The sequence below is a fragment of the Microtus pennsylvanicus genome, chromosome 2, assembly GCF_037038515.1.
Source record: "Microtus pennsylvanicus isolate mMicPen1 chromosome 2, mMicPen1.hap1, whole genome shotgun sequence".
Classification (NCBI taxonomy): domain Eukaryota; kingdom Metazoa; phylum Chordata; class Mammalia; order Rodentia; family Cricetidae; genus Microtus; species Microtus pennsylvanicus.
Window position 1 is genome coordinate 133,152,205 of NC_134580.1, and position 25,646 is coordinate 133,177,850.

General features: G+C 53.3%; 1 protein-coding gene across 1 annotated transcript in view; it reads left to right on the top strand.

Annotated features, from left to right (window-relative positions):
* Positions 1-336: 336 nt before the first annotated feature.
* Vstm2l (V-set and transmembrane domain containing 2 like) overlaps positions 337-25,646 on the top strand; it is a 29,754-nt gene continuing 4,444 nt past the window's right edge. Inside the window, exons 1-3 of the mRNA XM_075962850.1 lie at positions 337-661; positions 21,880-22,049; positions 23,177-23,227. Coding sequence (XP_075818965.1) covers positions 541-661; positions 21,880-22,049; positions 23,177-23,227 — 342 coding nt within the window. The 5' untranslated portion in view covers positions 337-540. The remainder of the gene's footprint in view (positions 662-21,879; positions 22,050-23,176; positions 23,228-25,646) is intronic.

Here is a 25,646-nt window from a genome sequence, read left to right on the forward strand (position 1 = left end):
GTACCCCGCCTGGTGGCCCCGGCACCGCCCAGCTGGCAAAGTTGAGCGGTCCCTCCAGCGCGAGTCTGGCTGCAAGTGGAAGGCTTTGCCTCTTATTCCCGGCCATTAGATTTCTGCTCCCAACACCCTAGGGGTCCGTCCTGCGGGGGGTCGGGCCCCCAGGTGGCCTCCCGCGCCCAGGCCCGCCCCACCCCCGCTCCCGCGCGGGAGGCCAGTTGCGAGTACCGCTTTAAAAATCCCAGCCTGGGCAAAACTTTGATGATAAATCAAGCTGCGGATCCCTCCGCCGCCGCCGGCTCAGGGCGGGGAGCGAGGGGGAGGGCGGGTGCGCGGCGGCACGAAGTGGCCTTCCGCGCAAGCGAAGAGTCCCGCAGTCGGAGGCGGCGGGCTGGGCGTGCGCTCGCTGCCTGCAGCCGGGGCCGGGCCGGGGCCAGCGGGAGAGGGCGGCGGCGGCGCCGGGTAGGACACGGCGGGCGCGGGCTCTGCAGGCTGCGGAGCCCCGATGTGAGGCGGCGGCGCCCCCCGGCCGGAGCGCGCAGCATGGGGGCCCCGCTGGCCGCGGCGCTGGGCGCCCTCCACTATCTGGCACTTTTCCTGCAACTCGGCGGCGCCACGCGGCCCGCGGGCCATGCGCCCTGGGACAATCACGTCTCCGGACACGGTGAGTTCGCGTGCTGCCCCCAAGGACTTCCCCACCGAACCCCACCCCGGCCGCAGACGCTCCAACTTGGCGGTTGCGGGGTTCGAACCCGCGCCCACAGAGGCCGCGGCCCAGAGTTCCCAGGCGCCCCCTGCTGGGACTAGGAACCCACCCTGGTCCCCATCCTGGCCAGCACTGCGAGGAGGGGCCCTGAGCACATCCCCACTCTCTCTCTAGCTCTTGGAGAACCCCCTCAACGCGCGCACACGCTCACGCGGATACACACACCTCCGCGACCATACAGATGTCTCCAGCCGCGGACACACTCAATCACGCTCACTGCATCCCACATTCACAACTCCGCACACCTCTCCGAGCCTCTCCTCACTAGTAAATACACTTGTGCCCACTATGCACACGCATCAGACACTGGCTGCTGGTTCACCCTGCCAGCTGGCACCCAGGCATCCACGCTTTGCTTCCCCACAACTCTTGCCTGTCTGTCTGCAGACACGGATACACATGCACGCTTGTGCACACACTTTGCCCACCCACTCCTCTCTGCCCAGATGCCTTTCTCCTTTGTGGGTTTGACGCTGAAGCTGTTCCCGTCCGCTTCATCTGGATCCATCCCTTCCACCGCTTGAAATGGTCCTGAGGGACGCCAGATGCTGTTGCTTGAGACCTGCTAGCAAGGGAGGCAGTCTCCTTTGCCATGTGGGTGGCATCCCAGGAATAAGGGCGATGTGGAGATGAAGGGGCAGGGATGGAGAGCTGGGATACACTGGAGTAGTTGAGGTCACTCCTTCCAACCAGAGGCAAGGAGCGAAGAGAAATGTAGGGCGCTTTGTTTGTCTCTGGGGTGAGCAAGAAACCTCTGCATCCTTCCTCAAGGCACCCCCACCTCACCCTTGCCCCAGAGAACTGAAATGTTGAACCTCAACTCCAGCATTGTGGGATCAGGGAGCAAGCAAGTGTTCCCCGTCCTACCTGCCTAAGTGTCGGAGGAAGCGCCTTCCCTCCCCACAGGAGCCCAAGTTGGCAGCAGAGTTGGGTGGTGTGAGATACACACAGCCGTGGAGGCTCCCTGCCTCTGAGCCACGCTGTGTTATGGGGCAGGAATGAATGAAAGCGGAGCTGACCCCGCTCTCTTCCCCAGCAGAGGCTGCGGCAACCATGCTGTGCTCTGTGTGCCCAGACCGGAGGAGGTTTGAACAAAGGGCTGAGGACCGTATGATTTATTCTAGTGGGAAGGAGTGAGGGGTGTGTGCAGGGGCCTAGATACCAGGGGAAGACCCTTTACAGGTGTGCTGTAGGAACGAAGTCGCTCCTGGGGGAGGGGGTTTCAAAGCCGTGCTCAGAATCCCTGCTTCTAGGTGTACCCACACCTCTCTCAGTGCATCGTTTGCATACCTTTGTGTCCGGCGTGGTTTCTGCTGACCTGGCTGCACAGGCAGTAAATAGGGAGAGGACAATTTTGACGCTCTACTTACAGATGGGAAATCAAGGCTCAGAGAGGTGACGGGAGTTGCCCAAGGTCACACAGTGAGAGAGTGGCTGAGCCAAGGCTGGCTCCAGGGTCTGTCAGGCGAAGAGGCACTTTGTCCGGGACATTCATCTCCCTGTCACCTTCCTTCTCATTCAGGGAGAACTGGGAATTCCTCCTTTCTCTCCCCTCTCCGCCTGCTTGCCCAGTTCAGTTCCTTGGCACTGTAAAAACTTACACCAGGAGGCTTCTCTAGGAAGAGCTTCCCTTTCTGAGTTTGAGATCCCTTGAGGTATAAACATGGAACTCTGTGGCTTACAGTCACTCTGTCTTTGGGGCACCAGCCTCCCAGGATGTGGGTCCTTCTTGAGCAAGCTGGCTCTTCCCTTTGTGTAACAGTCTCCTCCTGCCCCCTGGTGCCAGGCTGAGTTGAGGGGGGTCACAGCTCCAGGGTAGTCTTCCAATTTCCACTCTGGACCAATCCCTGAAGGCCCAGGGGAGATACTGGATGCACAAAAGGATGGGACCTGATGCTGGGAAGATGATCCCCTCCTGACTGTGTCTCTGGGTAAATCAGTTACCCATTGGGACTCCTTCTCTGTCCCTCAAGAAATAGCCCAGCTGCTCTGCAGGACCCAGGATGCCTCTCGACATTGCCAGGTTCAAAGTCACCAAGTAGTGACTGCTAAGGAGCCCCACAGCTGCCCCTCCGCCGGGCCCAGCACCCTGTCACCACAGGAAGGGTCTGGAGCCACTCACTTAATCACAAAAAGAAACAGTTATTAATGATAGTGAGACGCGGCGAATAAGTGGGTCATGTCTAATAAGCCATTTGTGTTCAGGAGGAGAATACCAATTTGATAAAAGCTGTGTGTGCTGAAAAAGCCCGAAATTGCTGTTTAGCAGATTGGAGCCTGATCGTTTCATTATTCCTGGGCTCCGCGTGTCCTCAGCTGATTCAGGGAATATGGCCAGGTCAGGATGGTGTCTGTGGGTATGGCCTAAAGGGTTGGGGGTAGAAGATTCCTGGGGATGAGCCCTGAGCTCCAACTGCTTAGTTTAGTGACAGCGCATGGCTCCAGCTCCATCTGAGCCCTACCCAGCCACCAGGTATCACCTTGCACCTGTCTGTCCCCAGGGTTGTCACAGAGAGTGCCTGTGACCAGGTCAGCAAGGATGTCTGTTTACTCCTCAGCTCCCTCCCACATCCATTCAACCCCCTTCAAAGCAAGCTTTACAAAGGCTCACAGAATGGGTGGGGCCTGGCTCTAAGAAGGCACCCCGAACCCCAACCCTCGGAGACTGAGTGCGGACACTCAAGCTTCCTACATGGTAATAGCAGCTGCCTTGCCTTGCCTCATAAGAAAGGGCCAGCTCCTTGCCATGCAGCAGGGGTGGGAAGAAAGGCAGCCACAGTGTATAGAATGCTGACTGTGTGTTCTAGGTGCCCCAGACCTCTTGCCACTGTGCACTCAGGCAGGCTGGTGTCATTTGTGTGAGCGTCAGATACTCAAGGAAACTGAGTTCAGAGAGAGCCGACCACTTACCCAAGGTCACGGACGGAGCCTGCACAGAGGCTGGAGGGCCGGATTCAGAATGTAGGTGTGCGGGTGCCTCTGGACTTGTCATCCTGAGGGTAGCCTTTGGACAGGCTCAGCCCAGTCCTGTAATGAACTTCCTTCTCTGTGTGGCCCCAGCTCCACTGTGGGCCCCTAGTTTCCCAGGGAACTGAGAAAGCAGTAAATTTCACCAGGAGGGACCAGAAGCTCGAGAAGGGGGCAGGCAGATCTTGCTGGAGTCTACATCGGAGCTTCCTTTGCTTTTTCTGGGTTGGGACAGGAAGGCGGGAGCTTTGTGAAGACATTTACAGGCCCTAGTCCGAGCACACCAGAGTGTTTGTGATGATGTATATGGCCCCAGACCACTGACCCATCCTTCCTTCCTTCCTTCCTTCCTTCCTTCCTTCTTTCCTTCCTTCCTTCCTTCCTTCCTTCCTTCCTTCCTTCCTTCCTTCCTTCTTTCCTTCCTTCCTTCTTTCCTTCCTTCCTCTTTTTTCTTTCCATTTGTTTATTTTCTTGGAGTGTGCCTGTGGAGGTCAGAGGAAACACGCAGAAGCTGGTTCTCTAGCTCCACCATATAAGAGTTCTTGGGTTTGAACTCAGGTTGTAATATTTGGCGGCAAGCGCCCTTACCTGTGGAGCCACCTCATGCTCCCTTCTTTTGATTGTGCTGGGGATCAAGTCCAGGGCCTTGTACCAGCTTGGCAAGAGCTCTCCCACTGACCTATACCTCAGTCCTTGCTCCCCCATCTGCATTTTAATGAGCTCCTAGGCAATTCTTGGCATCTCAAGACAGGAAGCCCTGCCATAGTCACCCCTACCTGCTGGGGGCTGTAGAGTGGTAATCACCAAGTGTTCGGGCTTGTGTTGGCTTCCTAAAGAGGCATGATCTAAACAGTGAAGCCTCGGAAGCCCATTGAAGATGCCGCCCCCAACCCAGCCCGGAACCGTCAATTATTAATGCCCCCAAGTACAGACAAAGCCCCCAGCTTGGCTTGGCGCTGAGTCCAGTGAATGATTGCTGGTCTGAGGTGTTCTGCATTGCCGGGAAGAAGCAGTGGGGCGCCCTGGAGGAGGGGCTCCGGACCATTTGACATGCAGCTCGCGCTCTGAAAAAATGGTCTGTGGCCTCCCTGGGTTCCTTCCCTGACTGTCGGTATCTCGCCATCCATAAGCCGGCTGGTTTGGTGGCTGGACGACTGGAGAAAATTGAGTCTTGTCTCCTGAAGGTTATGATGTTAGAAATGTGTGTTCTCCTTTGTCTCCCGCACTGGTGATTAGACCATCAATTACTCTCATAAATACTCAGCCTGGCTCAGGGCCTCCCGGCCTCCTGTGGGAACCTGGCCCTCAGAAATGGTTTTCCTCAAGACCTTCACACCAGTTGCTTTAGACACCTTGCCCTCAGCAGACTCCGGGGCCCTTTTACCAAATGGGAGCTACAGGTGGCCTCTTGGACTCTGTCCCTTGCTACTAGGACAGCAAGGGTGATGGGTGTTTCCTTGTGGCCTGCAGGGCTACACAGCAAGGCAACCTGAAAAAAAAAAGCAACGAAAACATCTTTTTTAAAAAACGCAAGGAAGGAAGGAGAGGAAGACGGGAGGACAGGCAACCCCACTCAAGCCCACTTCTAGGTGCTCGGCCACTCTCTGAGATTTTAGGATCCCACTGACAGTTGGCAGGGCTGTGGGAAGGACACTTCCAGCCAGCGCAGGGAGGTCCAGGGAATGATGGATGGTCTGGGTTTCCAATTCTCACACTTGCTCCATCCACATTAATATATTTTAGAAACACTGAAATACCTTGAATATCACAGGGAATCCATGGTTGCAGTGAAAGCCTCATGCAGCTGGTATCTCCTCAAGGCTACTGGCCACAGCAAGGACAGGGTGAGGTGGATAACGGACTTCACCTCGCAGTGGATAGCCTGAACCCAGTCCCTGGGTGGCAGTGGAATGTGTTTGCCAGGTGGGAGTAAGGGTGCAACTGGGCTTCCTCCCTGATCTGGTGGCACATCAGAAAAATGTGCAGTTAAACCAGAGAATCAATCCACCCAGTGGCCATCTGCGATCTAGGATCAGTACCCACACACTGGCTCCCTGTGGTGCCCAGTATCCCGGAGAAGGAATGTGGGAGGCTGGACCTGCACCTCTTTCTCCAGGCCCCTCCCACAGCTGAGTAGCCCCTCATCCTCCTGGAAGTCACCAGTGGGATCTCTGGGGTCTGAGCTCTATTCTACCTCACCCCTAACTCCAGTTTCAACCCCTCCCAAAGCTTCCCTAGGGCCTCAGCCAAACTGTGCCTTCCCTGAGAGATGGTCTTAGGCAGAGCCCAGACAAACCTCTTACATTTTAATAGTTATGCATTTATTTTAATGTGGGCTGGAAAATATAGCCAGCACATCAAAACTGTGATTTCACAGATATGATTGCTTAGGATGGGACTAACAGGGTATTAAAAATAGTGGGTTTGTTTATAGGAAGCCATTAAGAACATCATAGTACAGGTGGTACCCAGGCCTGGCAGTGGGCATCCAGAATAGGAATGGGCAGCTTTGGGAGCCTGCCAGGGCTATACCTTGGTGGGGTATGTTGCCAACTGTTAGGAATTGTGCATTCATTTACTTGACAGATATCAATTGAGCATCTGCTTTATGCCAGGCCATTTAGCTACTGGAAACTATCAGTGAAGTGGGCAGATAAGATTCCTACCATGGGCAGTTCTCAGGCTTGTGAAAGGGACAGAAACTGTGCCCATAAAGAATACTTGAGTATAATTTATGAGACTATTCGGGAGCATGGGATCAGGGTGTGACATTCGGCTCAGAGAAGGGTGCTCACCCTGGGCAATGACAGTACCTAGAGCGAGCTCTCCATCACACAAGGTGTACAAGCAGGATCCAGCCACATCTTAGCTGGAGATGTCATGGAGGGCTTCTACTTTATTTCCCAAAGGTTCCAACGCTGAGTTCGTGGAGGGTGGATGAGCCAGGACACAGCAGGTGACGCATTGCATGGTAGCCACAGGCTGACTAGGGATGGGTTGGAGGGGAGAGAGAGCTCCCAGCGGGGAGAATGCTCCCCCACCTAGGCTCCACAGTAGGCATGGTTCTTCCCCAACATCTAGGGAACACAGTAGGTGGACCTGCCCAGCTCACTTCTTGGGGTGGAGTCTCTGACTCCATTATTCCGTCTCAGCAAAAATGCTAGAGAGGGAGGGGGCAGGCAAATACCAGTAGCTTTGCCCGGCTCCCCTTTCTCTTGCTAGGTGGCTTGCCTGCCTTTCTTTTGCTCTCAGTTTCCCCAACCGAACAATACTGAGTTTGCTCCTAAATGCTAGGCTTCTGAAATCCCTCAGGAGCCTTGCTTTGCCCGGAGCAGCCGATGTGGGTGGAGCTGGGTGCTGAGGTCCCTCACAGCCTGTGGCACCTGTCTTCAAGGTCTTGAAGTCTGAGGTTCGATCCTCCAGTCTCCCCCCACACAAACACTCACTTCTCCACTCTCTTCTCACCATGTGGTCACCACCACAGAATCAAGGACACCCCCATTTCTCAGCCCAGGATGCCAAAAGGGGGTCAGACATAACTTACCTGGAGATACGCAGATGTGGCAGGGCACACAGGCTCAGCCTGGGTGAGGAATACAGAGCCGAGCTCCTGCGTTTTCCGCTTCTGCTTGGCTGCCTGAGTGTGTAGGCAGCCCTGGTCCTGAACCTGACAGTGCCCTGGCTCGCTGCCCTGGCTTGCGAGGCTGTCATGGGGGAGGGACTGCCAGGATACCGAGGGTGCTGCGTTCTGCCTGAAAGAACCCATAAGGCACTCTGCGGTCTCAGTCAGGCGTTGTCAGGGAGAATGCTGGGGCCCTGTGAACATGTGTGCTGCTTGTGTGTCTCCACCTAGGGATCCCAGCCCAAGGAATGACGATTTTGCTTAAATGTGTCCCTGCAGTGTATTTGGGTGGCTGTAGTTGGAGGGTGGGCAGGTTAGGAGGGAATGGAGAGGGACTGGGCTGGGATCCTCTGTTCTGTAGCCTTTGCTTCAGGGTCAGCCTCCACTGTCCTTCATGGTAGCCTTGGGCGGTCAGCTCAGGAGCTGAAAGGGGCCTTGGGGAACTACCAGCCTGGGGTCAGCAGTGCCACTGGCCAGGTGCTGTGCCTGCCATCTGCCTGGGTCTTCCTCCCTGGACTCACTTTCCAGTTATTCTTTTTTTCCTGGGTCTCCGTCTCTCCAGATCTTTCTCTGTCTCTTTTTCTCCCTGTCTCTGCCACTCAGTCTCTTTGTCCCTTTCTCTGTGACTGCTGTTTCCATCTTCTCTCATGTCCCTGTTCCCCCACCTCTCTGTCTGTACATGCATGTACGTGCATGCTCATACACACACACACACACACACAGACATAGAAAGACAACTCAGAACCACACATGTATGTAGCCTATTTCAGACACACCCACACAGCAGCCAAGTGAGGGGATGAATGAATAAATGAGCAATGACTGAATGAGTAAGTGGTCAAATGTGGAGGCCTGGAGGGCCTCGGCTTGCCCAGACCCGTGGCTTCCTCTTTTCTCTGTAATCATAATCCACTACTGCCTCTGAAACGTGAACCTGGTTCGCTTGGACTTCCAAAAGGCTGTAGGCGACCCCAAATTCCATCTCTGGCTCCCTAGGGAATCAGCCTCACCACTCTAGTAAGGAAATTTAGAGTTGTGTGAGCCTGTCTGGAAAAGCCAACAGTGGCCAGGGCCTACAGAGCATGTTAGCACCTGGGTTCTGGTCCCTGCAGTGAGCTGTGTTTTTCTCTTTGTGTCATTGGGAATCTAACGTGCATGTATGTATGCATGCATGCATGGTTGTACACATGTGTGCACATGCATGAGGAAGCCAGAGAACCACCTTAAATGTTCCTCCTCAGATGCAGCCCACTTTGGGTTTCTTTGTTGCTTGCTTTTTTGTTGAACCAGGTCTCTCACTGGCCTGAGACTTACTGATTAGGACAGGCTAATCAGTGAGCCCCAAGGATCTACCTAGCTCTGCCTCCCCAGCACTGCAATTACAAACTCACGCCACCACACCCAGCTTTATGACATTAGGGATCAGACTCAAGTCCCTGGGCTTGCAAGGCGTACACTGAGTCATCTCTCCACACACCCCAGCGGGACGTTTTTCTGAGTGGGGAAGGCCTGGGTGGGGCTGGTGCGGCTCCGGCTGGTGTGGGAGGCTGGAGGAGATGCCCCCTGCCAGGACAACACTGAGTATAGTTCCAGCCTCACCGCGTGTGCGCTTGTGGGATGCTGGTACTGGCTCAGCACCTGGGGAGGGTGGCCATGTTGGGGGTTGGGGGTGGGAACCGGTGTGTATGCACGCATGCATATGTGCATGGAGTGTGTGTCCTCTCCCAGTTCATTCTTGTGCCAGGCTCCTCTCCCCTTGCAGATTTGTCCCTGTGTCCTTCCCTGCCTGGCTCACTCCTGTCCTTCTCCCCTGGCTCTCCCCCAGGTCTCCTGTGCACCCAGCCACAGGTACCCTTGACATCATTCTACACGCTTAGCTTGTAGGGGAGTAAACTGAGGTTCTGAGAGGCAGACTGGGCCCCCCAACCTGGCTTCCTCAGCAAACTCTTGGCCTCCAGGAGTCTCCAGTGGGCTCCGCGCTCAGACCTTCAGGCTTGCTTCCTGGCTAGGGTAAGAAGGCAGAAAGCATACAGCCGGGTGTCTGTTTTGCTTTGTGAGGTTTTAAAAAAATCATTTCCGGCCTTGGAGACAGCAGCAATTACTGCTGGCTCGCTGGGGAGCTGTTTGCCGCCTGTCATCGGCCCCGGGAAAGGGTCCCTAATGGAGGCCCTGCGGCCAGAGCTCTCAGTAGTGGAAACAGCACTCAAAACAAAGCCAAGCTAATGGTCTCTGGGCCTGCATGCCCAGAGAGGGAGGGGCAGGCTGATGCCCAAGGAAGACCTGGGGCAGGGCTGAAGTCACCCATTGGTCCCTTTATGAACCTAGATAGACTCCTGCAGGCAGGGTCCCTTGCCACTAGCTCAGTCCTGGGACTCTGAATGCCCCTTCTTCTTCCCTCTCTTCTCCGCTTTCTGGTGCTGTGCTTCTGGCCCAGGCAGAGACAACCGTAAGTGCAAAGGCCCTGGGGTGGGGCAGAACCCCTTCTGCTCAAAATTCTTGGTTCTAGAATTGACCTTGGTTTAGAGACTAGGCTAGGCCAATCCTCTCTTAAGGAAAAGACACAGCAAGCCCACCCTGCAAAGGGGAATGAATAGCAGAGGAGACACGACCAGTGTGTCAGTATTCCTTGGATCTAGTGTGGGCCTCGCAAGCCCATTTTGCAGGTGGAGAAATAGAGGCACAGAGATTAACCTAGGACTGGACTGTGGTGAGAAAACGCAGTAGGAATTCCAATCCTGGCCTGTCTTCAGAGCACATGTTGAAAGCCACCTTGGGATTCCCAAGTGCAGTTGTCAGAGTGAGCAGGGGCCCTGACTAGGCAGACACTAGGTTCTCGGTAGGGACAGGGGTCCTTCCTCTGCTCCTGCCAACTGAGCTGCCTAAGAGCCTTGCTCAAGAGCATCCTGGGTGTAGCCTCTGCAGCTCACTTTTGCCTACCTCCTCTCTGCCTCTTCCCCTTTTGCTGCCCCCCCCACTCTCCAGGGGTCCTTCTGGTGTCCTCAAGTCTCTTCTTTCCTCTCTTGGCTGCATTCAGGACAATGGTTCTCAACCTGTGGCTCGTGACCCCCAGTGGGTTACATATCAGATATTTACATTACAATTCATAACAGTGGCAAAATGACAGTTATGAAGTACAAGAAGATACTTTTATGGTCAGGGGTCACCACAGCATAAGGAATTGTATTCAAGAGTCTCAGCGTAAGGAAGGTTCTCTTTCCTATGACCTAGGACAGCCTTCATTTTTGCTCCCCGTTCTTGGCCCTCTCTCCCTGTTTGGCAACAGGTCCGTGTATGCCTGGGCTTTGGAGTCACACTGTGGGGGCCTAGATCTTGGGCCTCATTCACACCAGTGAGCCTCGCTAGCCATCAGGGCAACGGCCCCCAGTGGCTCTGCAGGACAGGGAAGAGAAACAATGTCTGTAGCCCGCAGCCCCTCTGGCCTGCTTGCCTCCCTCCTGCTGGCCCAGCCATTCCTCCCTGGGCCTCCCACACCTGCCTTCCTCTCCCTCCCTGTGGCCTGCGTGGGAGGAGGAGGCAGGAATTCCACTGGGGAAGCCTGATCAACTCCCACAATCCTGCAAGTGCCAGAATATTTTTGCTCTCCTTAAATCTCTCTAGATTTGTAATTCTACTGCCGTCTCCCTCGATGTATGCTGGTGGCCTTGGGAAGCACTCTGCCTCAGCTGCTGGGTCACAGAACTGTGGATGAATGCATAGTGTCTGAGTGGCCTGGCAGGAAAAACAAGCAGGTCTCTTCCTTCTTGCCTCAGTTTCCCCAGTGTAAGGAGAGGAGAGTGAGAAGGACTCTTCTGGCTGTAGTGAGAATTCTTACTGCATTAAAGAAATACATGTAAGCTGGGTGTGGAGGCGCACGTCTTTAGTCCCGGCACCTGGGAAACTGAGGCAGGCATAATTTTGTGGGTTCAAGTCCATCCTAGTCTACAGAGAAAGTTCCAGACCAGCCAGGGCTACAAAGTGAGAACCTGTTTCAAGCAAGCAAATAAACAAACAAGAAACACTTGTAGGGCTGGAGAGCTGGCTCAGCAGTTAAAAGCACCGACTGCTCTTCCAGAGGCCCCAGGTTCAATTTCCAGCACCCATATGGCAGCTTACAACTGTCTGTAACTCCAGTTCCAGGGGACCTGACACCCATAGAAAAACACCAAAGTACATAAAATAAAAATAAATAGATTTAAAAAAAAAAACACCTGTAAGTGGGGACATAGCTGGGTTGCTAGAGTGCTTCCCTAGCACAGAGAAAGGCCCAGGTTTTATTCCCAGTACCATAGAACCGAGCATGGTGGCCCACATCTGCAACCAATCTCAGCACTTGGGAGGCAGAGGTAGGAGGGTCAAAAGTTCAAGGTCATCATCCTTGTCTTCATAGCAAGTTGAAGGTCAGCCTGGGTCACGTGAAACCCTCTCTTGGGAAGGAGGAAGGAAGGAAGAAAGAAAGAACAACAGACTGGTGAGAAGTCATGAGGGCCAAATGAGATGGCTTAGTGGGTAAAGGTGCCAGGCCTGACCAGCTGATCTCAACCCTTGAGACCCACGTGGTGGACAGAAGAAACCAACTCCCCAAAGTTGCCTTCTGACCACACATGGGCCACGACACAAGCCCCACCCCAACTCTCATACAAAGTAAAGCAAATAAAAATAGAAAAAAGTAAACAAACAAACAAACAAAAAGAACAAAATGCAATGAAACACCGCCACTACCTCAAAGCTACTGAGCTCAGTGAAGGAAGCCGGTCCTGGAAGACCACATCTTATCACGCAGGAATGCCTAGCACAGGCCAGTCCAGATGTGTAGCAGCCAGGGCTGCGGGAAGGTGGAGCCGGGAGTTGATCACCCGCTGGTCCAGGGCATCCTTTGGTATGGTGTGACTGTGTGGGGACCAGACAGATGTGAAGGTTGTACAATTTTGCGGGTCTCTTGGCAGCTCTTCCGTCTTCACTTTGGGGATAGTGAATTTTAAGTAACTTTCAGGTCAGTTGAGCATAGCTAGGGTTGCTGGGCATGGCGTCACAAGCCTTTGATCTCAGCACTGGGGAAGGAGAAGGAAATAACTCTCCCGGTGGAAGCAGACACCTCATTAGCTAGTGACGGTATTATATCTCACAGCAACCTTTGGGGGCAGCTGTTGTCATTGCTCCCATTTTATAGATAGAGATACAGAAAGACTGAGGCACAGCATCACTGGGCACCTAGCTAGGTATTCGAATCTGGTCTCTTTGTATTTGTATTGGCTGCGGTAACCTACACACACACACACACACACACACACACACACACACACACACCAGGGTGGGCAGAGACCCCATCTGGTTGAACATACTCAGGTCTAAACCTCATCAGTGAGTGATTCTACCAGAGATCAGTAGGTGCTGGGGACTCACCAGGCCCCATATACCAACAGCTTCTTTATCTTCGTTAATACATTCCCTCCTCAAAAGAAGTCTTCAGCCAGTGAAGTAGGTAGGAACCAGAGCTCAGGGATAGTCACACCTGACCTGGGAGTCCTGGCTCCCCACCCTGACCCCTACTCTCCCTCCAGGTCCTCTTTCCACTGAGGCCAGTACTACGAGGACAGGGGCCAAGGTTCCCAGGACCAATGAGCTGAACTTGGCCTTGGGTCAGAAGGGATGGGAGACAGCCCCTGGGGCATTTATTCTTCCCGTGCTGGTGGGAAACTGGCTCCAACAGGGATAGACCTGCCTTGAGGATCCCCATTTCATTCCAAATTCATGAATTCCGTGTTCTGCTCCCTCCTGTGTCTACTATGCTCACGCGCCTCTGGAGACTGGCCAACTCCTTGAGCAGCTGCTTTCCTGCTTGGAGAAGAACAGACCAGAGGGTCTCCTACCTTGTTTTCTGCCTCACTTGTTCCAAGCACCCCAAGTATCACCAAGTGGAGGGGACACAGTGTCGATGCTGTCCTGATGGCAGTGACAGGCCAAGGCGCGGGTCTGTGGCACAGCCCCAGCCAGGCCTCTGAGGTCTAAATGTAAATTGTGATGCTAACCAGTGAGATGGAAGCAGGCCAGAGACTGGGAGTGGCCACGGTTATCACACTTCAGTGGGACCTGTGCCTCAAGCCTTGTGGATGGAAAAGACTGCCTATTTGTGGTACCACTCTGATTTAGCCCAAAAGCTCGCCTTGGCTCCTCTTCCCTTCACCCACCTCCCAGTGAGTGGAGCAAACTAGAGACAGAGGCAGGAACTCGTAGCAGCCTTGCTGGCTGGGATTTACGGATGCCGGCTGCTTCTGTGTTGATTTTTACAGTTTCCCGCTATCGATGGCAAGCGATGCTGATTTTCCATTTATGGCAGTAATAAAAGTCTCCTTTTAAGCTGAATTTATTTAAGTAAAATGGGAAAGATGCCTTGAAAATAAATATTAAGTAAATAATAGCGCCGGTAGTACAAGCGCCCTGTGGAGAAATGGAGGCCATCCTCAAAAGCTGGATGTAGGAGCCTGCCTATAACACGGGCCCTTGGATGCCCTATCCCCTCACCGTGCAGCCTTGGCAGCTTGACGCCTAAGCTTGTCCCCTCTGCTCAGAGGCTCCTCTGACTGTCCCTGCTGATGCAGGCCTACTTTTCCTCAGGATCCTCCAGACCTCCTGCCTCTTTCCAGAGTTCCCACATACAGCGTGACAAACCCAGAGGGGAGGGAGACACTATTTCATGGTCGGTGCAAACCGTGCGTGCCCTGAACAGCTGTGCACAGCACCCACTCCCAGTCTCAGCCTTTGTGCACACAGCAGGCCCTGGCGTGTGTGTCTCTGTTCCCCTTCGGGCTCCTTGAAGGCCAGAGCCTTTCTGAGACAGAGCCGTTCCCCTGAGGGAAGGGGGTCAGAGAGGTGTTTCTCATTCCTCCTGCGTGTTGACTGCAAGCTCAGGCAACCATCTTCCTGCGAGGGCATACAGCACCTTCCTTCAGCGCTGTGACCGGATTCCTCCCGTCTGCCTCTCACAAGGGGCAGGCACACAGCTAAGTCGTCCTGGCCCCTCCGTTCCTTCTGAGACAGTCCCCGACTTTATACTGCTTCCCTCTCCTGCAGGCAATCTACCAGGCTGAGAGCGGCACTGGAGGAATCTCCTCCTAGTCCAGGCCAAAGACAACTGCCCTGTTTCCAGGGAGGAGGGGCTGGGGCTGCCTGTGTTGCCCTCTTCGCCTGCGGTTTCCTTTCAGGGAGGTTTTCCTCTCCTAAGCAGTGTGAAAGAATTATCTAAAGCGATCGATCAATCAGGTCTAAAGAGCACCTATTCCCACCACCCCACCACCGCCCCGGGATCGGGGTCAGGGGATACTGCTCTGGGCTAGGCACAGAGCTGGCTTCCTAGAATGACCTCCAAAATGTCACACTTCCTATGTTGAAAAAAGAGGGGGGCCTAGATAAAACTGTCAGTTCTGGTGAAGACTTTCCCAGCCAGTCCTGGAGCTGTGAGCTGACCTTGTGCCTTTGGGCTCTGTGACCTCAGGATCAGTCACTCCCTCTCTGGGCACCCATACTCCATGGTGAAACAGCCTAATGGCAGTCCACCTCACCAGGCCTGGTGGAAGTGGGGTTTCTTGTACAAGAACTGGGGGTAAAATAGGATTCCTGCCTTCTATGCTGCAGCAGGAGACTAGCCGTGATGGTTCTGGGCCCTCTGAACCTTGCTTTCTTGGGCAGCTTGAAAAGACTCAGTGCGGATTCATGCCAGGTTGCTATGACCAGTTACTCCCAAACATGGTGGAGTTCACTGAGCCACCTGCTGTGTGCCTGGCACCATCCTGGCGCTGGGACGAAGCAGGCAACAGCCCGAAATGACTGCTTTTAGAAACTCGTGTGCCAGTTGGACCATGGAAACAGAGACAAGTCGCAAGACTGCCAGCTAGTGAAGAGGTCAGGAAAGCTACGAGCATGGGGAGGGGACAGGACCAAAGACCTCCGGAGGAAGAAGTGCAGGGTCAGAGTGGGGGCGTGGTCCAGACAGAACTGTGAAGTGTTCAGTTGGGTTTACTTGGGGCAGCTGCTGGATTTGGGGAAGCCGCTGGGGGCTTTTTAAAGTGTAATAAAATACTCAGAATGCCAGGCAGTAGTGGCGCATGCCTTAAATCCCAGCACTCGGGAGGCAGAGGCAGGCAGATCTCTGTGAGTTTGAGGCCAGCCTGGTCTACAAGAGCTAGTTCCAGGACAGGAACCAAAAGCTACGGAGAAACTCTATCTCGAAAAATCCAAAAATAAATAAATAAATAAATAAATAAATAAAATAAAATACTCAGAGCACACACTTGCCACACTGGCTGTTTTTAAGTGTGTAGCTGGACAATGTGTGCAGTCTGCTGAGCTGTTGTCAGAACTATCCAGAAGTGTTCTCAGTGCTCAGGCTCCACCATGACAACAGCACCTTTCCTACTGAGCACAGCCCGCTGTGAACGCAGTTGCTCTGGGACCTCCGTAAGGAAGACCCTGGGCTGTCCTTAGAGAACCAACTACATACACACACACTGCACATATGCACACACAGACACACTCACAGTACACATCACGTACGTACACATACACCACAAATACATACACACAGTGCACACTCACACGTACACTTATACATACACCACATACCACACTACACACACACATACACACTACATACACATCCTATACCACACACACAACACACATACTAGACACCCACACACACATACACACACCCCACTCACACATACATACTCATATCACACACAACACACCCCTACAGACACATATATATAATATGACATACATACACACATACACCATAGACCACATACTCACACACCACACACACTCCAAACATTCACACATTCATATACCACATATACACACAGACCACAAACACAGCACACCCCCACACATACATACATATACCCACACAACACACACCATAGACCCCCCACACGCATATACACATCACATTCCCCACACCATATACTCACACATACATGATATGACATACATACTTACACACCACAAATCACACACACACCACACACTCACACATGCATATACCACACACACACATATACACAAGCAAGCACACCACACACATACATACCCAACAGAGCTCAGGTAGAGCAGAGAGACCCAGCACATCACCACCACCACCCCGAATGCTGCCCCCACCCCACCAGGTGACATCTCTTACTGAGCCACTGGGCAACACTCGGCTCCAGACCCTCTAAGGATGATGCAGAGCCAGTAAAAACCATCCCTGGGCTGGAAAAGAAAGGACAGGGACCAGCTATGCAAGAGGAGCTAAAGAAAGTGTGCATGGGCGTGCATGTGCACATGGTGTGTGTGTGTGTGTGTGTGTGTGTGTGTGTGTGTGTGTGTGTGTGTGGCATGTGTATGTGTGATCTGGGCTCAGAGTAGCAGAGAGCCAGGCTGAGTTGCCCATTTGGGGGTAGATGAGTTCCCCAGGTGTACAAGAGCCCAGTGACTTCTGGAAGGTGGACCTTGGGGCAAAGAGGCCTGCAAGGATATAGATGCTACATGGCCATGTGACCTCATGAGGTGTTGAGGACGCATCTCTGGAGAGTGAGAGGTGAGAGGTGAGGTTGCTGGGTGAAAACTGACTGTACACATGCTGCCTTGTGCCATTTTCTCAGCCGTCCCTGGATTCTCCCCTTTGTCAGATAAAGAAACAGGCTTAGAGAGGCAACGGGCAGGCCCAGGTCACACAGTGAGGGCCAAGCTGACGAGACTGAAGGCTAAGTCAGAGCTATCTGGATGGACCAGGTCCAAGCTGGGAGAGCCTGATGCTGAAGGACAGGACCGGCCCTCAGCTCGGTCCTACCTGCCAGGAGCCAAAGCCTGGCTCAGCCAGGCCTCAGCACCCGTTGCTGCAGCCGATGCCCGATAGGGCCTGGGGTTAATGAGTATATCGCTGCCCCAATTAACAGCAGAAAGGCAGCTGATGTCACGCTCAATCAAGTCCCTGTTCCTTCTACAGAATCCTAATTTGTGGACACTGGGTTTAATTGTCTTCCCTGAGTTTTCCTGAGAGTCAGCCAGGCAGCCACAGGCCCTGGAGCTGGAGAATACAAATACCCTTCCTCCAAAATCTATAATTACACCGGCCCTGGAGACACGCTGAGGCTTTGGGAGGCACCTGAGCTGGAAAGAATCTGAGGGTGGTTCAAGAAGAAAGGACTCATGTCTGAGATGCCCCTGGGAGGCAGAGGGCTGGGGGAAGGACTGGTCTGGGGGCTTGGAAGGAGGTGTTCAGAGATGGTCTAGAGCAGGCTCCCCTTTTAAGTCTTCTAAAACTGGGTTCAGTCTAACCAGTGACTCACTCTGTGACCTTGGGAGAGATGCTTAACCTCCCTGAGTCCTCCCCCAACTTCATCTGAAAAGTGGGGACAATTATTAGGATGATAGACGCCCTGCAGGGAGAATGGGAGCCTCCTCTGTGAAGCTCTCCCAGATTGCCCCCTTCCTGAAGCCAGAGCACAGCCTTAGGACACACACCATACTCTTTTCCCTGGAGTGTCCCCGGCACTCACCACGTCTGTGGAAAGACAAACTGGTGAGCAAGATGGGGAGACATTCTGAGGTGACGCAGAGGCAGGCTACAACTCCTGCCCAGTGCTCTCAGGGTCCCCCCGCCCCCGCACTGGACCCACACAGCTGCTTGGGGGGACAGGACGTGTGTTTAGGTGGCTGACTGTGGACTGGGAACTACACCCCCTGATGCATGCGCAGAACCTGCTCTCCATTGTCTTTCAGTCACACTTCCCCCTTCCCTGGGAAGCTAGGTGAGGGGGTCCAGGGAGGACTCACCGCACCCCACTTTGGAGCCCCTGACAAGTCTGAGGCAGACCAGAGAAACCCTGGGCCAGAGCCCCCATGGGGGGTGGAGCTGGCAGCGATGGCCACAGCAGTGGCCTTGTAGTCTTCCTCCCACCTCAAATCCCTGTCCACTCCGTGCTCTGTCTGTGCACTGGGGCTGAGGCCAGGGGACGCTGCCTCAGGGAAGTCTTCCCAATTGCCTCAGATGAGGCAAACTGTGTCTTTGTGTCCTGATGAAACAACACACACACCCCCACCCCCACACACTGCCCTCCAGGGCTGCAGACTGGCCAGCAGGGACCACTCCCACTTCTTTTTGGGATAGAGTCCCTTGTATCCAAGGCTTGCTTTGAACTTGCCACGTAGCCAAGAATGATCTTGAACTTCCAGTCTTCCTGTCTCCACCTCCAGACTGCTGGGATTACTGTTGTATGCCACCACCGGGCCCAGACTATGCCGTGTGAGAGATCAAACCCTGGGGCCTCGTGCATGCCAGGGCCCGCCCCCTTGTAAAAAGAGCTCTAAAAGCAAAAGGCGACAGTGTGAGTACAAGGCCAGCCTGGTCTACAGAGCGAGTTTCAGGATGGCAAGGACTACATAGTGAGACCACGTGTCCCCCAAAGTCACCGAATCCCCTAAGAAGTATGTGGTGATGAGGAGTAGGAGTCTAGGGAGTCAGGCTGGTCTGGGTTCAAATTCCGATGACTGTAGTATGGGGAAGGATCGCAGCTGGGGGGGGACAGCTGCCCCCTCTAAATCACAAGGAGCTTATTGACTGCAAGACATCTACATAGCAGCCACCAAAGGTGGGGACTGTGACCGGCCCAACCTGAGCCATGCTCAGTTTTCCACTGCTTAGCACACACAAAAAGATGTAAAATGTCTCATTATTAACCAATTTTATCACATTTTGAAATAATATATTTTGGTTTAAGTAAAATATATCATTAAATTAATTTTAGCGTTTTTTTTTTTTAATTTTCATGAAGAAATGGAGTATCCCTTGTGACTTGACATCATTTAGTTCTTTCATGTAGGTTTCTGTTGGAAAGAGCTGTCTTAAACCATGACTGGGAATCCAGTGGAGAGGTGACCTGGGGTGGCCCCCATCCTGTGCTCTGGTCCACTCCAAGTCACAGGACAGGGCTATCCCAGGACCCAAACATTGGGACCTGGTCTCACTGACCCTGGCTGCTGGGCTGCCCAGACCTCGTTCTGCCTTCTCTGAGCCTAGTGAGTGGAACCAGAGGTCCCAACCGAGGAAGCTGATGCTCTGGTGAGGGGATGGACAAGGGCTGTAGCCAAGAGAGGGGACAGACAGAGGCATGTCCCTTCCTTCCTCTTGGAGCCACACAGGTGATCCTCATCCTTATCAGCCACACATGGCTCCCCGAATCCCTCTCTGGGGAGGAGGAGTGGTTCCAAGGCTGTATCTCAGGCCTGAGTGCCCTCCCCTTGCCTAGCTCCAGGATCTTACATTGCTCCATGAGAGGGCAAGCGGTGCCACGCGCTGGTCTCTGAGACTTGGCAGTGGCATGTGGTGAGGGTCACAGGCGAGCAACCCCACTGTCTCTCACATCCCTGGCTACCCAGATCCAGTGAAAGGGCCTGCGTCCAGAGGACACCTGTTCTAGGGCCCTACGGGCTTCTCGTGGTGGCAGGTTCTCCGTGACACCCTTGATACTGCTCTACTTGGTAAATAAGGCTGGGAAAGATTTGACCACAAAGGCTGAGGCAGGATCATCAGGTATGGACCCTGGAGACGAAATTTCTGGCCACTAAGGAATACTACCAACCTCCCACTGTGAACCAGGACCTTTCTCCATTACTGATGATAGATAGATAGATAGATAGATAGATAGATAGATAGATAGATAGATAGATAGATAGATAGATAGATAGGCAGGCAGACAGATGACACAGGAATGGCTGTACCTCTTGGAAGGACAGATAACATGTTAGCTGTGCCACACAAGATAGTAACTATCCAAATGAGTCTATTTAAGTGAATTAAAATGAAATTTAAAATCCAGGTGCCTGGTCCACTCAGCAACATGTCACTAGTGATCACTATGTTAACTTACATACGTACAGACCATCTTCCCCTCATAGGAGCTTCAGCTCCTACCCTAGATGAGAAGATGCCTAAGAGGGTAGTGAGAAGAGGGGGATGGAGCAGTTTGTGCTGTGTTAAAATACCTCCAGCCGCTGTGTGAAAACAGGTTGTCTTCAGGGAAGCGTGAAGGAGTGGGACCAGTGTGTTAATGGCGGCTCAGCCCTGAGACAAGGAGCTGGGAGTTGGAGATTCTCTGGGCCTGAACCCATGGAGTTTTCAGAAGATCCAGTATAGGCTGTGAGGGTTGAGTCAGAAAGCCAAGAGTGGCTTGAGACTGTGGCCTGAGCACTTGGCACAGGCACTGGGCAAGTGTGCTCGGTACTATCCCTGCAGGAGCCTGGTTTCCTCCTGCCCTCAAAGACAAGGACAGCCCAGCTCTGGGGGTGGCCACATGTAAAGGTAGCTCCCAGCACCCCACACCATCTTTGTGATTCAAGCCATGTTCTTCATTGTCAAACAGGCCTTGTTTATGTATCCAGGGCTAGCCAGTCCTTCCACTCTGCAGAGAAAGGGACGCTTTTTTTTCCCCCATAAGAAGCTTTATAAACCTTGGCCTGGTAAGCTTGCTTTCAGCCCCGAGATGTTGCTGAAGTAAAGCTCCATATGGGTACCCTGTGAGGAGCAAAGACAGTCATCAAACCTAATCGTATAAAACGCCCATTGTCCTGTGGAGGGGAGTGGGGTCGCTGCCCCTTGATTCAGGATGCCTCCTCTCCACTCGGGACTCCCTTTTTACTGGGACAGGTGGTCTTCTGGGGCTAGGAATGTCTGTCCCTCTGAACTGGGCCTGGAGGACTGCATAGCCCAGGGCTGGGGCCTGATGGCCATCACGTGTCTGGGGTGACCTGCAGTTGCTAGGCATCTCCCATCTTCCTTCTGTGTGAGACAATCTCCTGAGAGGAGGAAGACATGCTAATTGCATCTCAGACAGTTTGGGGAGTAAGAGCCAGACATATGGACGGGAGGGGTGCGGGGTTTGTGAAGTGGGGGTACAGCATGGGGGTACTGCTGCTGGCTCCTGGAACTGGTTGTGCTGAGACTTGCTGGGAGCTGGACCCTGCAGGAATGCCAGGCGGGGTGATTGTCTCTCTCCCCTGATCTCCTCTCAAGCATATCTGGAGCAGGCAAGCTGGTGACCATTGAACAAAGAGTTGCTGGGGCTCACAAAGAGGTGACTCGGAGCTGAACTTTGATTGAGCCAGACTGGTGGTGGAGAATATCCAGAGCTAAGGAAGCTGGGAGAAGAGGCAGGAGCCCAGGGAGAGGGGAGAAGCCTAGCAGCCCCCCCTGGAGGGTCAGAGTGGTGTTTGGTGCACTCCAGGGGAAGTGAGGACCTTGAGGCTGGGTTTGAGTTTGGAAAATGGTGGGGGCAAGGCTCACAGGGCTGAGCACTGGGTAGGGTGAATGGAAGAATCTGGAAGGATTCAAATTGCAGCCTCCCTGCCTCCTGGCTCACTTGCTAGTCAGCCCTCCTCCATCACCCCTCTGCCCATGTCCCCTCGGGCTCTAGGACAGCGTCTTGCACACACAGCTACCCTGTGGGTGGGCTCCTGTTTCTGAGCCCTCATCTGCCTGTTCCCCGAACAGCACTTTTCACAGAGACGCCCCATGACATGACAGCGCGGACAGGCGAGGATGTGGAGATGGCCTGCTCCTTCCGAGGCAGCGGCTCCCCATCCTACTCACTGGAGATCCAGTGGTGGTACCTGCGCAGCCACCGGGACTGGACCGACAAGCAGACTTGGGCCTCCAACCAGGTAAGACCTCAGGAGATGCTTCCATGGGGGACGCTGCAGGGGCCTGTGCCTGATGTCCCGGTCCTCAGCAACACTCTGCAGGCACTCCTTTCTTGATTTTTGGAATAACAAGTCCTCAATATGTCAGCCTGCCTCCTGCACGTGTGGAAGAGCCCTGTGGCCAGAGGGGACCCTTAGGAGAGGAATTTGGGGTGCTTGGGGGCATTTCAGCCTGTTCTTGGTTATTTAGGGATAGAAGCCTCTGGACATGGCTAGGTATTTAACCGTATCTGCTACAAACCTAAGTTCAGGTTCAAACACACAGCGTAGCAGCACACCCCCAGACAGGCACAGACTTCAGGGGCATGCCACCCACACTCTTCCCAATTTGTATGTGCACACAGACACACAGCCATTATAGCTAAACACCCTCCCGAGTCCAGACGCCTGGCTCTGTGGCCAGTGTCAAACATAAGCACCTCCTTTGTCCCCCCTTTGACTGCCCACTCCTGCATTGCAGTGGGCACAGAGCTGAGGGACCCCAGTTCCAAACCTCATGACTTCTAGCTGGAATCTTATTTTTTTGTTTGTTTGTTTGTTTTTTAAGACAGGAATTCTCTGTAGCTTTGGAGCCTGTCCTGGAACTTGCTCTGTAGACCAGATTGGCCTCAAACTACAGAGATCCGCCTGTCTCTGCCTCCCAAGTGCTGGGATTAAAGGCATGTGCCACCACCACCTGGCTAGATTCTTATTTTTAATAAATTTTTTATTATTATTTTAGGTGCATGACTGAATGTATATATGTGTGCCATATGGGTGAAAGTACCTGTGGAGACCAGTAGGGGGCACTGGATTCCTTGGAGCTGGACACTGGGCCCAGCTTAGATCCTCCAGAAGAACAGCAGTGTTCCTAACTGCTCAGTCATCTCTCCAGTCTTCATTTTCTTATTATCACTTTTCAATTTGACTAGAATGTATTTAAGTGTCTCTATGAACAGGGTGACATTTCCACAGCTGTACACACTATGCACAGATGAAATCCAGCATCCTTGACCACAATCCTGTCTCCTGTCTCCATGATGTTTCTCCCCCACGCCCACCCCTCACTAACACCTTGTCTCTGTTCTCTGTTCTCCCTCTCTGGACAGCTAAAAGCTTCTCAGCAGGAGGACTCGGGGAAGGACGCCACCAAAATAAGTGTGAGTTTTGATGCCTTTCCACAAATGGTCTAATGAAAGATGTAGCTGTAACAACAACAGAAAAAAAATTGTTTCAGTCCATTTCAGTAGGGAACTTGGGTAAGATAATGGAAGAAGTGGGAGGGGGACTGGGAGGTGCCCCAGCTTGGTGGGTTTTTTTGTTTGTTTTTCTGGGTCTTTTTCCAGAGATTTTTTCAAGTCCATTGAATGATGGGTAGAAAAAATGACAGGAGAGAGAAGACAAATCCTCCCCTGGCGGGCCAAGGCCAGGTATGCCTCGTGGTGTTCCATGCCTGACTCAACCCCATTTGTCACTGGGAAGCTACAAGGTCTCAGGAGGCTGAGTGGGCTATTTTTTTGACCCGCCATGACTGATGCTGGAGCATCTCAGGGTCCCTGGGTGTGACTTCCAGGAGCAGGACTTCAGGACTTCTTAGGTATCCACTCACTTTTTTTTGTGGCCACAGTGGGCAGACAGGGCCAAGCCTCTGTCCATTTTACGGCTTGGGGAGCTGAGGCTGGAGAGTACCAGAAATGTGGCTTGTGTGCTGAGCCTCTTCTGTCAAAACCCAGGGAGGCCAGGGACATCAGGGAGTTGGGATGTGACAGTTACTGTGGAGTCTGAGAGGCTAAAGCTCAGCCTGGAAGAGACAGGCACTGTCCAAAGAAGACCAGGGAGCAGGGACACTATTCGGGGCTTGCGTGTGGCCACAGGACAAGGCTGGGTTACTGGAGTTCAGCAACACACCCATGGTGCAGGCGCCCAAGTACAGTTATGAAAGTGTTGGGGCAGCCTTTCCAAAACCCCCGTTTTGGCTGAGTCTCCCACAGCTTCCTAGGGACTATTAGGGACCTCAGGTCCCCGGGGCAAGTTAATACAGTACAAGGGGAGCTGTGCTCCTGAACCAGGGGTTGCAGCTGAGTGGCCCCCAGGACAAGTAAGGGCACTGTGGCCAGGATGCCAGAGAGGAGGCTCCTTTAGCCACTCAGGGGAGGAGCTAGCAAGTGAGAGACCAGATGGGATCGCAGCATTCCTGGTACCTTCTGCAGGGCAGGGGAATTGCAGCTGTTCATAGTTTAAGGCAGCCACCCCTGCTCTCCTGCCCTCAGTCAAGGGCATGCTCCTATTTCATGCCCCATTTCTTGCCTCTTACTCCCCTCAGACCCTCAGACAGAGGCCTCCAGATGTATCAACACACCCCCTTCGAGGACACACCCTCTGCCTCGATTGTGTCCCATTTCATGAGAGGCTTTGGGCTCCGGCAAAGAAAGAATTATCTAATTGATTGAGAGGATTATAATTCCAGGCTGCTAGCCTCATGAGAGGGGAACATAATGCTAATTAGTTAAATAAAATAAATGTTCTCTGTGGGAGTGGGAAGTCACCCCTAGTTCATCCCCATAATCCTCATACCAGCTGGGGCTTCCGGGTCTGGTACCGAGCCCAGCCTTTTACACAGGCATGCAAGCCAGTGTCCCTAAATACACAGGCAGGACAGACCACACCCAAAGGCAGATCCACAGCCTGGGTTCCTAAGGTCTTAGGAAATGATACAAACTTTTCTTCTAGGCCTTCGAGGCTCTGTGACTCTTATTCCATGCACAGGCTCACCACTATGTGAGCTACAGGCCAGGCAGTGCCGAGGCCTGTGGGAGACTTGGCTCCAGTAGGTAGTGGGGGACACTTGGGAACCTGTGGAACCTGCTGAGGAGCCCTACAGAGGCTTTGGCTGTACTCACGGGATCCTGAGCATACAATGGGGTTGGCACTTAGTGTACCAGCAGCTGAGCTCTGGCTCTGGCTTTGCCTCCTCTCTGTCTCTGTTTCTGGAAGCAGATGATATAAGAAAACATTAGAAACTTTGTGCTGAGGGACCCAGTACTTACTTGAGAGCTACAGATCCCCGGGCTGCCGTTCTGCAAAGCTTAGGGTACCTGCATTGCCGGCCATGTTCGAGTTCTGGGAGGGTTGCTGTAATCTCGCTAATGCTTTCTGCATTAGGAGTTAAATTAATCCCGCACTAGTCTCACAGGTAAAGATGGGACTGAATTCCTGACATAAGAAGTTCCCCCATGAGGCAGAAAACATGGCTCAGTGGTAAATGTGCTTGCCCCCAAGCCTAATTGAATGACCTGAATTTGATCCCTGCGAGCTATACAGCAGGAGGAAACCAAACCCCATGACATCCTCTGACCTCCACATACAAGTCAGAACACAGGATAAGCATATACCCATACATCCATGCACTCACAAAAACTAGTTTACGAAAAACGTTCCCCCTTCCCTGGGCCTGTCAGGTGATGGCTGCAGTCACAGTGGGCAAGAAATGCTTCCAGAAGGGCACAGTCACTTGTGCCCAATCCCCAGGACCAAGTGGAAAATGGGCATGTATCCACTACTCCCAAGGGATAAAAGGGA